General features: G+C 43.7%; 1 protein-coding gene across 1 annotated transcript; it reads left to right on the top strand.

The window, feature by feature from the left end:
- Window positions 1-2,232: 2,232 nt before the first annotated feature.
- On the top strand, window positions 2,233-13,654 carry LOC114602395 (chymotrypsin-like elastase family member 2A). Its single transcript, XM_028740563.2, has 6 exons — window positions 2,233-2,396; window positions 3,081-3,209; window positions 4,641-4,777; window positions 10,860-11,005; window positions 12,559-12,711; window positions 13,183-13,654. Exons 1-6 carry the CDS (start codon window positions 2,233-2,235, stop codon window positions 13,198-13,200), a joined length of 747 nt encoding a protein of 248 aa, XP_028596396.2. The 3' UTR covers window positions 13,201-13,654.
- The last annotated feature ends 384 nt before the right edge of the window (window positions 13,655-14,038 follow it).

The raw sequence follows: 14,038 nt of genomic DNA, 5'->3' as shown, positions 1-14,038 counted from the left end.
TGTGCAGATATGGTGGGATGGGGAGCAGTGGCAAAGCTACCTGTTCCGGCACCGGGGTGGCGTACATCCAGGGGCGTGGCTGGTGTGCACCCCAGGGGGCATAATGCGCATCCCAGGTGGCATGGTGTGCCACCTGCGGGGTGCGGGGTGCATGTTGGGGGGCATGCATGGCAAGCACGCAAGTCCCGGGGGCGGGTGCATTTGTGATGTCACACACCCCCGATGGCACCTGGGGCGGACCGCCCCCCCCCCCGTCCCCACCTTCGTCCGCCAGTGATGGAGAGGGGTCTGCATTTCCAACTCACCCAGGCTGCATATGCAAAATAACTTTAAAGCATGTTAAGAGCACATTTCCCTCCCTCAAAGAGTTATGGGCACTGTCGTTTGTTAGGAGTTGCTGGGAATTGTAATTCCTTGAGGTGTGTGTATCTCCTTTCATTCTATGTATCTTCACAGAGACATAGAATGAAAGGGTTTAAGGTCAGTGAGAAAGAGGAGGGTTGGTTTGAGAAGATATTGAATTATTTGAGTAGGTTTGAACTATTTGGGGCAATTAAAATCTTAAAAGTTAAATAAACCTTGTGGAAGGAGGAGGTATATAGAAGTGTACATATGGTTGATTTGAATATGTTATTATTGAATATGTATATTATTGGATATGTATATCTTTGAATATTGTATACCCAATGTATCAGCTGCCTGGGGGGCTTCACTGTGTTTTGGTGGTTGGTAAAAAATAAAATATAGTTAAAAATAATAATTCCTTGAGGAGTGAACAGCGGTGCCTAAAATTCTTTGAGGGGGATAACGTGCTCTGAAGGTCTAGTAGTATGTACACAGCCTGCACAGACTCAGCAAAAACTCATTTCTTTCACACACACTCTGATTTCCAGTAGCTTAGCCACCACCTGTTAGAATTCTTGCTCCAACTCCTGACACCACCAACCCCTGAAAGAGGTGGCATTGCGTAGAGTCAAAGAGGGTCCTTGCAACAATATAGGCGTGCTTAGTTATAGCCTGAGCATTTTGCTCCCTTGAGCATTACCCATCTGTTGCGCTGAACCTTCCAAGAGTGTCTGCACTGTGTCCTTTTTGCAGCCTTCAGTTGTGGGGTCCCGAGCTACAAGCCCAAAGCAAGCCGAATTGTCGGAGGAGAGGATGCCAATCCGAACAGCTGGCCCTGGCAGGTAAGACACTCCCTTGCAGTGTTTTTTTGTACAGCTAATTTTCTTTCTCTTACAGAAATGTTTTTCTCCCTCTCTCATAGGCAGGGCTGGCCCACCTATGAGGCAAGGTAAGGCGACAACCTTGGGTGGCAAGATTGTTGGGGCCAGCAGACCCCAATGTAGATCTTTATTCCCTACAGGCACTGAAATAACTTGGGCCAGCTCTGCTCGTAATGCTAGAACCCACGGACATCCCATGAAGCCAAATGTTGGGAGATTCAGGACTGACGAAAGAAATTCCTTCTTGAGGCAGGGCATGGTTAATCTGTGGAACTCACTCCCATAGGAGGCACTGATGCCCCTCAACGTGGGTGGATTTAAAAGAGGATGACTACCTATATTTATAATTCATTTATGCATACTTATTTTTATTCTTGCTGATTTTAACTGTGCATGATTGATAATTAGTGTGTGTGTGTGTGTGTGTGTGTGTGTGTGTGTGTGTGTGGTTTTTATTATTGCCTTGGATGGTTATATATGGGGTTATATATGGGGTGTATCCAAGTCCTACTCAGAGGAGATTAACAGGTCTTAATGGGCTTATGTTAATCATACCATTAATTTCAGTGGATCTGCTCTGGGTAAGACTAGCATTAGATGCAACCCATTATCTTTTGTACAAAGCCAGTGTGGTGTAGTGGTTAAGAGCGGTAGTCTCGTAATCTGGGGAACCGGGTTCGCGTCTCCGCTCCTCCACATGCAGCTGCTGGGTGACCCTGGGCTAGTCACACTTCTTTGAAGTCTCTCAGCCCCACTCACCTCACAGAGTGTTTGTTGTGGGGGAGGAAGGGAAAGGAGAATGCTAGCTGCTTTGAGACTCCTTCAGGTAGTGATAAAGCGGGATATCAAATCCAAACTCTTTTTCTTCTTCTTCTACACCAACTGGAGATTTTAAAATTTATTATTAGCCGTTGTAATCGATCATTTCAGCAGTTTAAATTTTGTTTACTACTCTGAGAAGGATTTTCAGGAGCAAACTCGTCTAGACTCTGATTTGGATAGTGTGATGGGAGGTCCAGGGGGCTTAGCCTCCTCCAGTCTCTTCTTGAGATTTGCCTATCATTCCCAGGCTTCCCTTCAATACTCTTCTTCCAGTGGGAAGTGGCATCACACATGCGGTGGGTCCCTCATTGCCACCAACTGGGTCATGACAGCCGCTCACTGTATCAGGTACGTCAACAGCCAGATGAAAACAACTGCTTTCACGTAAGACTCTGGGATCCTTTGCAAATTTTGCCTTTTCTGGACCAGGATAAACCTGGTCGCTGTTATCCATGTTGCCAGGAAGCTCCAGGCTGGACTACTGCAATGTGCTCCACGTGGGGCTGACCCTGAGGTTAGCCTGGAAGCTCCGCCTGGTGCAAATATAGAGGCTATTCACCCCAAATGGAAACAGATTTTGCACCAGCGTGTCCATCTCTCTACTTTAGACATTTCCTAGTGTTCTCTCTCACACCGGTGTGACTAAGATGTAAACACCAGGGTGGAGCTATGCAGATGACAGGATGAGGATGACATGGGCCTGAATTGCATGGGGAGATCTGCCCTGAACATACTGCAGTCTTAGAGTTGAGATGCCTGCTTCCTATCTCTTCCTGCTCCTTAGCCCATAACCAAAAGTATGTGTAACTAAAATTACAACACCTTCTTCCTGTTAGCCTCTCTCTCCCAGTTTCTGAAGTTTGTAGAGTTGTAGTTCGGGCTGGACAAGCTCCTTGGAGCAGGGAATCTTATCCTCTGTTATCTGGAACATACATTCACATTTGCAATCTATTATTATTATTATTATTATTATTATTATTAGTGCAGATAACTCTCTGATCCCCCACTCCTTTTCTTCATTTTTTTAAATAGTTCTTCTCGGACCTATAGGGTCTACCTCGGAAAACACAGTCTCTCAGCCAGCGAGAAAGGATCAATTGCTGTCTCCCCAGAAAAAATCATCATTCACCCAAAGTGGGACTCAAGTAGCGTGTCCAGCGGGTAACTTAATAGCTTTTCATGAAACAAGTATAGAAGGAACTAGGATTCCCAACAGATTTGGCAGGGTGGAGAGAGAAGGGATGAAATTGTGGGCATACTTACTTCTGAAAAAACAATATCCAGAATTGTTTTTCTTTTAGTACCAAAGCCAGAATTTAGAGCTTGCTATGCCCCTCCCCACTATTTTGCCCCCTGAGTAAAGCTTGGGATTTATGAGCAAAAGTCACCACCAGCATTTATTTCTCTACTTAGAGCACCTGCTTGAATTGCGTAGGCTGCATTTGCTTGCTACGAAGCCGCCTTGTGGAGATGAGGCTCAGAGCACCGCTCTATTTGAAGGGCTGTCAAAGAAGTACTGTAAGACAGGAGCGCGAGAGGAGCCTTGAAGTTACCCATCAATAGTGAGCAACACCTGAACAGCAGGCACCCAGCTCACCTGGTCTTCCCCACCACACTGCATTTCTATTTGAACGGCAGTAATTTTAAATCTGCATCTGCACATCTAAATCAGGACATGCCTATTTTATACAAAAATGTGTCCTCTTTCTCTTTGCTCGTTGGTGATGCATTCCATTTCTGCTTAAGTTATTATTTCTAAATGTGCATCTAAAGGTAAAGGTAAAGGGACCCCTGACCATTAGGTCCAGTTGTGGCGGACTCTGGGGTTGCGGCTCTCATCTCACTTTATTGGCCGAGGGAGCCAGCGTACAGCTTCCGGATCATGTGGCCAGCATGATGAAGCCGCTTCTGGTGAACCAGAGCAGCACACGGAAACGCCGTTTACCTTCCCGCCGGAGCGGTACCTATTTATCTACTTGCACTTTGACCTGCTTTAGAACTGCCAGGTTGGCAGGAGCAGGGACCGAGCAACGGGAGCTCACCCCGTCACAGGGATTCGAACAGCCAACCTTCTGATCAGCAAGCCCTAGGCTCTGTGGTTTAATCCACAGCGCCACCCGCGTGCATCTACATGCATATAAATTAGCATGTGGAAATGTGCTTGCAAATCTCTGATTTCCTCTATTTTGGCACAGCGTCAGTGGGTTCCCCTACCTTGAGTGATTTAGCGTATCCTTCTGGAGATGTTTGAGTCAAAGTGCTGGGGTTGTACTTAACATGGTGGTGGGATGTATCTTGTTTTGACTTTGTGGGAGATCTGGGATACATTGCATTACCACGAGCGTAACACAGAGCACTCCTTATCTCCCACAGAGTCAAAAACCAGAACCAACTGTACCTGCCTTGGGTAAGCTGAGAATCACTCTGGTGACCTCCAAATGTTCTGGACAACTAACTCCCATCAGCCCCCTGGAGCATGACCCTTTGAAGCTGGGGCTGATGGGAGATGTAGTCCAAAACTTCCAGAAGGCACCAAGTTGCAAAAGTTGCACCAGACACCCTGTCCTTTCTCTCTCTCCCTGCGGAAACCAGGAATGATATTGCGCTGATCAAACTCTCCAAACACGTCACCCTGAGCGACAAGATCCAGTTGGTGTGTCTTCCAAAGGCCAACAGCATCTTAGCCTCCAACTCTCCCTGCTATGCTACAGGATGGGGGAGGCTGCAAAGTAAGCAATGTTATGATTTCCCCCCACACACACTGTTTGATGCACCAGATCCATCCTTTTGGGTTGCTACACAGACACGATTCCCTTTTGCCCCACATCCAATGGCTTATTCAGCTCCAGTGGAAAAGCAGATAGATTTGGCCAGGAAATAAATTTCCCCACCACGAAGCTCAAAATTATTGAGCTATGGAGGGGCAGGGCACTAGAGCAAGGGAAGGGCAAACACTCTCCCATCACAAGGGCCACTTTCCATCGTAGGAGAACTTCTGGCCAATAGTCAGAGGCACAGAGGCAAATGTGGATGAATCATAGAATCATAGAGTTGGAATAGACAACAAGGGCCATTGAGTCCAACCCCCTGCCAAGCAGGAAACACCATCAGAGCACTCCTGACATATGGTTGTCAAGCCTCTGCTTAAAGACCTCCAAAGAAGGAGACTCCACCACACTCCTTGGCAGCAAATTCCACTGTCGAACAGCTCTTGCTGTCAGGAAGTTCTTCCTAATGTTTAGGTGGAATCTTCTTTCTTGTAGTTTGGATCCATTGCTCCATGTCCGCTTCTCTGGAGCAGCAGAGCCATAGATGTACAGCCATAGATGTACAGTTGTACCTTGGGTTACAGACACTTCAGGTTACAGATGCTTCAGGTTACGGATGCTTCAGGTTACAGACGCTTCAGGTTTCAGACTCCGCTAACCCAGAAATAGTACCTCGGGTTAAGAACTTTGCTTCAGGATGAGAACAGAAACCGAGAATCTATGACACAGGCACTGCTTAAAATAAATCAATCCCTAGAGGCCTTAACAAAGCAATCTACAGAAAATTCAAAGAAATTGACAGAACTTACAGCAAGATTGGATTTGAACACCACATCAGTGGCGACTAATACAGAATCTATAAATAGACTGATTCAGGAATCTTCAGAAACGAGGAAAATTGCTGAGAGTGCAAAATCTGTTGCAGGGGAGACACAGGAAAAACTTGTGCCGATTGAGAAAAAGGTGAATGAGCATGAAGCGGCCCTTTCCTTACTGGAACTACAACGGAAAGAACGGAATCTGAAATTAAGACAGGTTCCAGAGAACGAAGAGGACAACCTGACGGAATTTCTCACAGAGGCAATTCTGGAAAATTGGCAAGGAGATCTGCAGGAAGATGAAGTAGAGATAACAACTGCTTTCAGACTTGGTAGAAAGCAAAGCAAGAAGTCAAGGGATTGTCTGATTACCTTCAGAACCAAAGAGGAAAGAGACAAGATACTGAACCTCCACTATCAAAAAGCTTTGGTGATTGGAAACATTCAAGTCCAAATCTTTAAGGACATCCCTAAATACATCTTGGAAGTGAGGACTTTTTATAGAGACTTGGCCAATTTGTTGAGGAAGAACTTTATACTCTTCAGGTGGGAATTTCCACAGGGGTTGTCCTTTAACTACAAAGGGAAGAAAGTAAGAATAAGAACAGTACAGGAAAAAGAACACTTTTTGGAGAGAAACCTAGAGGACCTACAGAAAGGTACGGTGGACCCGGCAAAAGAAGGACAAGGATTAACACCAGAAGGAGGAGGGCTAACGGACATTGCAAATTTATCATTTGGACTACCACAACTGCCAACTGAAGAGGAAGAAAAGCTTGGAGCAGTCGGAGGGTCAAACATCTAACAAACAAAATGTCTCTGCAACTTCTTAGTTGGAATTGCAACGGTTTGAACCATCCCAGAAAAAAACGACAAGTTTTTCACATTTTGAAAAGGGAACAACTGGATCTGATATGTCTACAGGAAACCCATATAACCAGAGCACACAGGAAACTGTTGGTGAACAAAAGATTAGGACAAGAATTTATATCTTCTGATAAAGTAAAAAAGAGAGGAGTAGTGATTTATGCAAAAGAAAAATTGGATCCAAAAATGAAATTTAAGGATGAAGAAGGAAGATATCTGGCAATTGAAGTACAGATTCAGGGGGAAAAATATTTGATAATTGGAATATATGCACCAAATGATGGGAAGGCAGAATTTTTTAAGAAGTTGCATGAGACTCTATTGGACTATCTCGACTGCAAAATAATAATGATGGGGGACATGAACGGAGTGGTCTCCACAAACATGGATAAGGCACAAAGACAGACAATATCTAAAGAAGGAAGACTACCAAAGACTTTCTTCGAGATGACGGAAAATATGGACTTGATTGACATCTGGAGAACAAGGAATCCTCTCGAGAGAGAGGGAACTTTTTTCTCGGAATCTAAAATGACATGGACAAGAATTGACCAAATCTGGGTATCTAGTGTGATGGCTACAAAGATTAAGAAAGTAGAAATCTGCCCAAAAACCTGCTCCGACCATAACGCGGTAAAGATGGAAATGAAAATGACAACAACTGGATCCTTCAGATGGAGAATGAATGACTCCTTATTTAGAGATGAACAATTTTGTAAAAAGGCCCTAAAGACATTGAAAGATTACTTTGAGATAAATTTGAGAACAGAAGTTGAAAAAAGAACAATTTGGGACGCGAGTAAAGCCGTGATGAGAGGCTTCCTGATACAACAGAATTCAATCAAGAGGAAAAAGCAAAATGAAAGGAAAGAAAGAATTTTAGAAAAAATGAAGGAAGGAGAAAAGAAACTGAGGTCAAAACCAAAGTCTCAAGAAATTTTGAGAGAGATAAAGTATTATCAGACGCAATACATGGAATTGACAAATCAAGAGATAGAATGGAAAATCAAACAAATGAGACAAAGGACTTTCGAGTCAGCAGACAAATGTGGGAAGCTCCTTGCATGGCAATTGAAAAAGAGGCAAAAATTGAATACAGTTACCTGTTTGGAGATAGAGGGAAAGAATATTCATAAGCCAAATGAGATAAGTAATTGTTTCCAAAGCTTTTTTAGGAAATTATACACACAAGGGCCAGTGAACGAACAAGAAATAGATGAATTTCTTAAAAATCATGGACTACCTAAAATCTCAGAGCAGGGCAAGTTGACTTTGAATGAGAAAATAACAGAACAAGAAATAGAGGAGGCCATTCAAAAGGCACAACTGGGAAAGTCTCCAGGACCAGATGGTTTGACGGCCAGATATTATAAAGCTTTGAAAGAATGTTTAGTGCAACCATTGAAAGAAGTCTGCAATGAAATACTGGAGGGGAAAAAGGCACCTGAAACGTGGAAAGAGGCTTTTATTTCACTTATACCAAAGACTGAGACTGAAAAGAACCAGGTTAAGAACTACCGCCCGATATCATTACTAAATGTGGATTACAAAATTTTTGCAGACATTTTAGCAAAAAGATTGAAGAAAGTATTGATAGGTGAGATTCATAAGGACCAAACTGGCTTTCTCCCGGGAAGACACATGTTTGACAATGTGAGGAATATAATAGACATTGTGGAACTGCTGGAAATGAACATTAACAGAAAAGCGGTTTTGATTTTTGTGGACGCGGAGAAAGCCTTTGACAACATTTGTTGGAGTTTTATGAAAAAGAATCTCCAAGGGATGGGGGTAGGCCAAGGTTTTGAAAATGGTATAGGTGCAATTTACTCTGAGCAGAAGGCAAAGTTAATTGTGAATAATGTGGTAACGGAAGAGATAGCTATAGAGAAAGGAACACGACAGGGATGCCCTATCTCCCCTCTACTTTTTATACTGGTCCTGGAGGTTTTGTTAAATATGATTAGAAAGGATCAGTTGGTTAAAGGAATCCAGGTCGGAGTGAGAGAGTATAAACTAAGGGCATTTGCAGATGACCTAGTTTTGACTTTGCAGCAGCCAATCACTAGTACAAAAAAAGTTTTGGAACTGATTGAGATATTTGGTCAAGTTGCAGGATTTAAATTGAATAAACAAAAAACTAAAGTCTTGGAGAAAAATCTAACAAATGAAGAAAAAGAGACATTCCAGAATGAAACAGGTTTGGAGATAGCAAAAAAAGTGAAGTACTTGGGGGTGAACTTGACAGCGAAAAATGTGAATTTATTTAAAGACAATTATGATAAATGTTGGACAGAAGTTAAGAAAGATTTAGACATATGGTCAAGGCTGAAACTTTCCTTGTTAGGCAGAATTGCTGTTATCAAAATGAATGTATTGCCTAGAATGTTATTTTTGTTTCAGACATTACAAATAATCGACAAGATGGACTGTTTCAAGAGGTGGCAGAAAGACATATCGAAGTTTGTTTGGCAGGGCAAAAAGCCAAGAATAAAATTTAAGACATTAACAGATGCAAAAGATAGAGGGGGTTTTGCCCTGCCGGACTTAAGACTTTACTATGAATCAGCAGCGTTTTGCTGGTTGAAAGACTGGCTGCTCCTCGAGAATACAGACATTTTGGATCTTGAAGGATTTGATAACAGATTTGGCTGGCATGCATATATATGGTATGACAAGGTAAAAGCGCATAAAGGTTTTAAGAACCATATGGTGAGGAAAGCTTTGTACAATGTTTGGATAAGGTATAAAGATTTGTTTGAAAGTAAAACCCCTAGGTGGCTGTCACCAATGGAGGCAAAAGAGGTGAAAAAATTGAATATGGGTTCTAATTGGCCTAAATATTCTGAAATCATAGAACAAGATGGTGAAAAAATAAAATTGCAGAGTTTCGAGAAGCTGAAGTTTAAGGTCAGAGATTGGTTACATTATCGACAGATAAATGAAGTTTTTAAACAGGACAGAAAGAAAGGCTTCCAAGTGGAGAAGTCAAAATTAGAAACAGAATTGTTAGAACCCAATACTAAAAACTTGTCAAGAATGTACAATTTGCTGTTGAAATGGAATACTCAAGATGAAATGGTAAAATCTAGTATGATTAAATGGGCACAGGATATGGGGCATGACATTGAGCTTGCTGACTGGGAGCAGTTATGGACCACTGGTGTTAAATTCACGGCATGTAATGCCTTAAGAGAAAACATTATGAAAATGATCTACAGGTGGTACATGACTCCGGCCAAGTTAGCTAAGATCTATCACTTGCCCAATAATAAGTGTTGGAAATGTAACGAAATGGAGGGAACCTTCTATCACCTTTGGTGGACCTGCCCGAAGATTAAGGCTTTCTGGGAAATGATCTATAATGAAATTAAAAAAGTTCTGAAGAGAACCTTTGTTAAAAAACCAGAAGCCTTTCTCTTGGGCATGGTGGGCCAAATGGTGCCAAAGAAGGATAGGACATTTTTTATGTATGCCACTACAGCAGCAAGAATTCTTCTAGCAAAGTATTGGAAGACGCAAGATTTACCCACGTTGGAAGAATGGCAGACGAAGGTGATTGACTACATGGGACTGGCAGAGATGACTGGCAGAATTCGAGACCGGGGGAAAGAGGCGGTGGATGAAGATTGGAATAAATTCAAAGTTTATCTTAAAAACTGTTGTAATTTGGAAAATTAGGGGCTCAGGGTAATAAGAGATAAAGAACTACAGCTGTATTAATAACTTATAGAAGTTAAATTTATGAAATATAAACAAGTTTATTACGCAAGGGTTGCTGAAAAATCTTGAAACAAGAATGCAGAAAAGGGGTGGTACGGGGAAGTCGATTTTGTGTTTGTTTATGTTCATGTTTTTGCTTTGTTTCTTTTTTACTTATGGAAAACTAATAAAAATTTATTTAAAAAAAAAAAGAGAACAGAAACCGCGCAGCGATGGTACAGCAGGCCCCATTAGCTAAAGTAGTACTCAGGTTAAGAACTGTTTCAGGTTAAGAACGGACCTCAAGAACGAATTAAGTTCTTAACCCGAGGTACCACTGTATCTCCTTCACAAAAGTCAGAGGTTTACACCCGGACACCCCTTTCTGGCCAGGCATGCAAGAGGCATGATTACATTTCAAAGATATAGTAGCCCAGCCTGCCAAAGCACTTGAGAAAGGCATGGATTGGACAGGGCCTTCAGGAATCAGCATGTGGAGAGCAGGCTGTGCAGACACACAGCTATGGCTTGGGGAGAATCCCAAGAGCCTTCTGACCTGCCCCCTAGAACCCCCACCCCTGCGGCAGTAACCCAAGATCGGTTCCAAGAGCATCCTCCTTTGCCACCAGCAGCCCCTTGTGTTTTGTCTCTTCCAGCTGACGGTGCGTCCCCGGATATCCTGCAGCAGGGGCGCCTGCTCGTGGTGGATTATGCTACCTGCTCGAAGTCCAGCTGGTGGGGCAGCTCGGTGAAAAGCAGCATGGTCTGCGCGGGGGGCGACGGCGTGATCTCCAGCTGCAAGGTCAGCGCCTGGCACGCAGGTGCGGCAGCAGTGGCTGCCCGGTCCCTCAGCCAGAAGAAGCGCCGCATCTTGCAATCCAACTCACCGGGATTGCAAGGCGCAATTTTATCTTGGTGTTCGTTGCCACAAGGTTGAGTCTTCAGAGGCCGCGTGCTTCTGAATACCAGGTGCTCGGCGGATGCCTGAGGGAGAAGGGGGGTGGTTGCATCTAACCCCCCCCCCCCATTATCCAATATAGGAAGCAGAAGCAGGATACTGGGGTATACTCTCTTTCTGGCTCTGTCAGATTCGGAATGAAATCTAAAAGTTTTATTTCTTCTTTTTTAACCCCCCCCCCCCAATTCATTTTTGTCATTAACAAACACATCACAAATAAATCACAATCATATAAACATAGGATTCTCTGAATCCTTGGACTTCCCTCCACCCTTCCATGGTTTCCATCGTTATTCTTTTCCAACCACATCTTATAATGTTCTCCATCTTTTCTTAATACTTAATTCTCACCATAGTTCGAGCTGCATTGCAAGTGGGATTTTGACCCCAAGTGCTCAGAAAAAGCCTTCAAAATCTTTCTACAATTTCTACTTTAGTATTTTTATTTATTTACTTGATTTATGGAGGGCGGCTGCCCTCCCCCCATCTCCCTGACTATGCCCATGGGCACTGCCCCATTCTTCCTCACATGGGGTGCCCTCTGGAGGCAGCCCTGTTTAGGTAAGTTTTTAATGTTTTTGTGTTTTTAATATTCTGTTGGGAGCTGCCCAGAGTCACTGGGGAAACCCAGCCAGATGGGCGTGGTACAAATACAGTAAGTTGTTGTTGTTGCTGCTGCTGCTGCTGTTATATCAGGGGCTCATATCCCAACCCTGGGAGATATAAGCTTCTTCTTTTTTGTAAATAGTTTTTATTAAGTTTTACAGTTTTATATTCCTCACAATCACATTATCTCAAAAAGAAAAGAAAAAATATAATTCCCCAGTTCCCTCACTCCTCCCCTCAACTTCCTCTTCTGGTTGTTTACATATTAACTTCTCCTGCTTGTTATATTGTACCTTAATATTATATTCTTGAATTGAATATTGTTCTATTCTTGTCATTTAATTATTTTCAAATTGCTTCATGTGCTTTGTGATTTTCCAATTATTATGTCTTAATCTCTGTGTTTGTTTTCTTGATTGTGTTTACTCAAATCCTAGTCAGTCCACTTCTTTACAATATTTCTGTAAGTACGACTTAAACGATTCTGGGAGATATAAGCTTCAAGCATGCAGCAGCAAGGGCCGTGTAGTTCAAGCAAGCCAAGGTTAAGCAGGGGGATTCAGGCTAGGTCCAAAACATGATCCAGTGGCAGCTGAGCATGACTTGGCCCAAATTGCCTGGTAGGCTACAGTCTCCCCACTTCTGTCCAAGAGGCTGGCTGCCACAAGGATGACCGGGGCTTAGCTGCTCAGAAACAATCAGTTTTGACTCCCCAGTCATCTCCAAGGAGAAAACTCAGAGCATCCTTCCTAAAAAAGAAGCTCCATCATATTCTGTTTGGTTGTTTCCAGGGGGACTCGGGCGGCCCACTCAATTGCAAACCCTCCAGTGGAAAGTGGGAGGTTCACGGTATAGGCAGCTTCGTCTCCTCCAGCGGGTGCAACACCTACCGCAAACCCACCGTTTTCACACGCGTCTCCGCTTTCAACGACTGGATCGCTCAGGTGAGCTCTGCGCTTTGAGGCAGATCGACAACCCTTGCTGCTTAACAGGGGACGCGTCACAGAGCCAGTGTGGTGCAGTGGTTAGGGCATCTGCCTAGAAGCCGGGAGAGACCAGGGTTCAAATCCTAGTGAGTCCACTTCTTTACAATATTTCTCGCTGGCTCAGTCACTGCTTCTCGGCCTAACCTACCTAACTGGATTGTGGTTAGGATGAAATGGGGGGTAGGGTGGAACTATCCAGGCCACCCTGAGCTCCTTGGAAGAAAGGTGGGCTAGAGAGGTAATAAATTAGTAGTAAACAATGATCATCGTCACCTCGGTTTGGGTTTCTGGATTTTGTACGTGTGTGGAGCTTGCGGTAGCTTTTAGCTCCCTTTGTTCCTTTGGGTGAGAGAGCTGTCCCGTCGATACCAAGAGGCATCCTCACATTAAAGAAATAATAATAATAATTTTCCTTTGCATTTTCTGTAGATGATGGCGAAATATTAACACAAGGAATGTTGGAGTGCAGTGAGAACCTACCACAAGTTCCATAACAACAAAACCAGCTGTGGAATAAACTTACATCTATCTATCTATCTATAGATAGATGACGCGGGTGGCGCTGTGGGTAAAAGCCTCAGCGCCTAGGGCTTGCCGATCGAAAGGTCGGCGGTTCGAATCCCCGCGGCGGGAGGCGCTCCCGCTGCTCGGTCCCAGCGCCTGCCAACCTAGCAGTTCGAAAGCACCCCCGGGTGCAAGTAGATAAATAGGGACCGCTTACTGGCGGGAAGGTAAACGACGTTTCCGTGTGCGGCTCTGGCTCGCCAGAGCAGCGATGTCACGCTGGCCACGTGACCCGGAAGTGTCTGCGGACAGCGCTGGCCCCTGGCCTCTTGAGTGAGATGGGCGCACAACCCCAGAGTCTGTCAAGACTGGCCCGTACGGGCAGGGGTACCTTTACCTTTTTATCTATCTATCATCTATCTATCTATCATCTATCTATCTATCTATCTATCTATCTATCATCTATCTATCTATCTATCTAAAGTTTTTATTATAAGTGCACGTGTGGGCCAAGTTTTTGGCACTTTCAGGGCTTAATTTGTTTCTGTCCAGAGCTCTTCCCTTTTGCACCCCTCTCCTTGCTGATCTATAATAATAATAATAATAATAATAATAATAATAATAATAATAATAATAATAATTTATTATTTATACTCTGCCCATCTGGCTGGGTTTCCCCAGCCACTCTGGGCTGCTTCCAACAAAACACTAAAATACAATAACCTATTAAACATTAAAAGCTTCCCTAAAGAGGGCTGCCTTCAGATGTCTTCTAAAAGTT

Source organism: Podarcis muralis, chromosome 7 (assembly GCF_964188315.1).
Source record: "Podarcis muralis chromosome 7, rPodMur119.hap1.1, whole genome shotgun sequence".
NCBI lineage: Eukaryota > Metazoa > Chordata > Lepidosauria > Squamata > Lacertidae > Podarcis > Podarcis muralis.
The sequence above is the reverse complement of the archived record's forward strand: the minus strand, read 5'-3'. Positions and strand labels throughout refer to the sequence as shown.

Coding starts and splice junctions, on each gene's coding strand:
- LOC114602395 (XM_028740563.2), top strand. CDS start 2,233: ATGGGAGGTCCAGGGGGCTTAGCCTCCTCCAGTCTCTTCTTGAGATTT. Junction 4,778..10,859: donor AGGATGGGGGAGGCTGCAAA/GTAAGCAATGTT, acceptor TGTCTCTTCCAG/CTGACGGTGCGTCCCCGGAT. Junction 11,006..12,558: donor GCGTGATCTCCAGCTGCAAG/GTCAGCGCCTGG, acceptor GGTTGTTTCCAG/GGGGACTCGGGCGGCCCACT.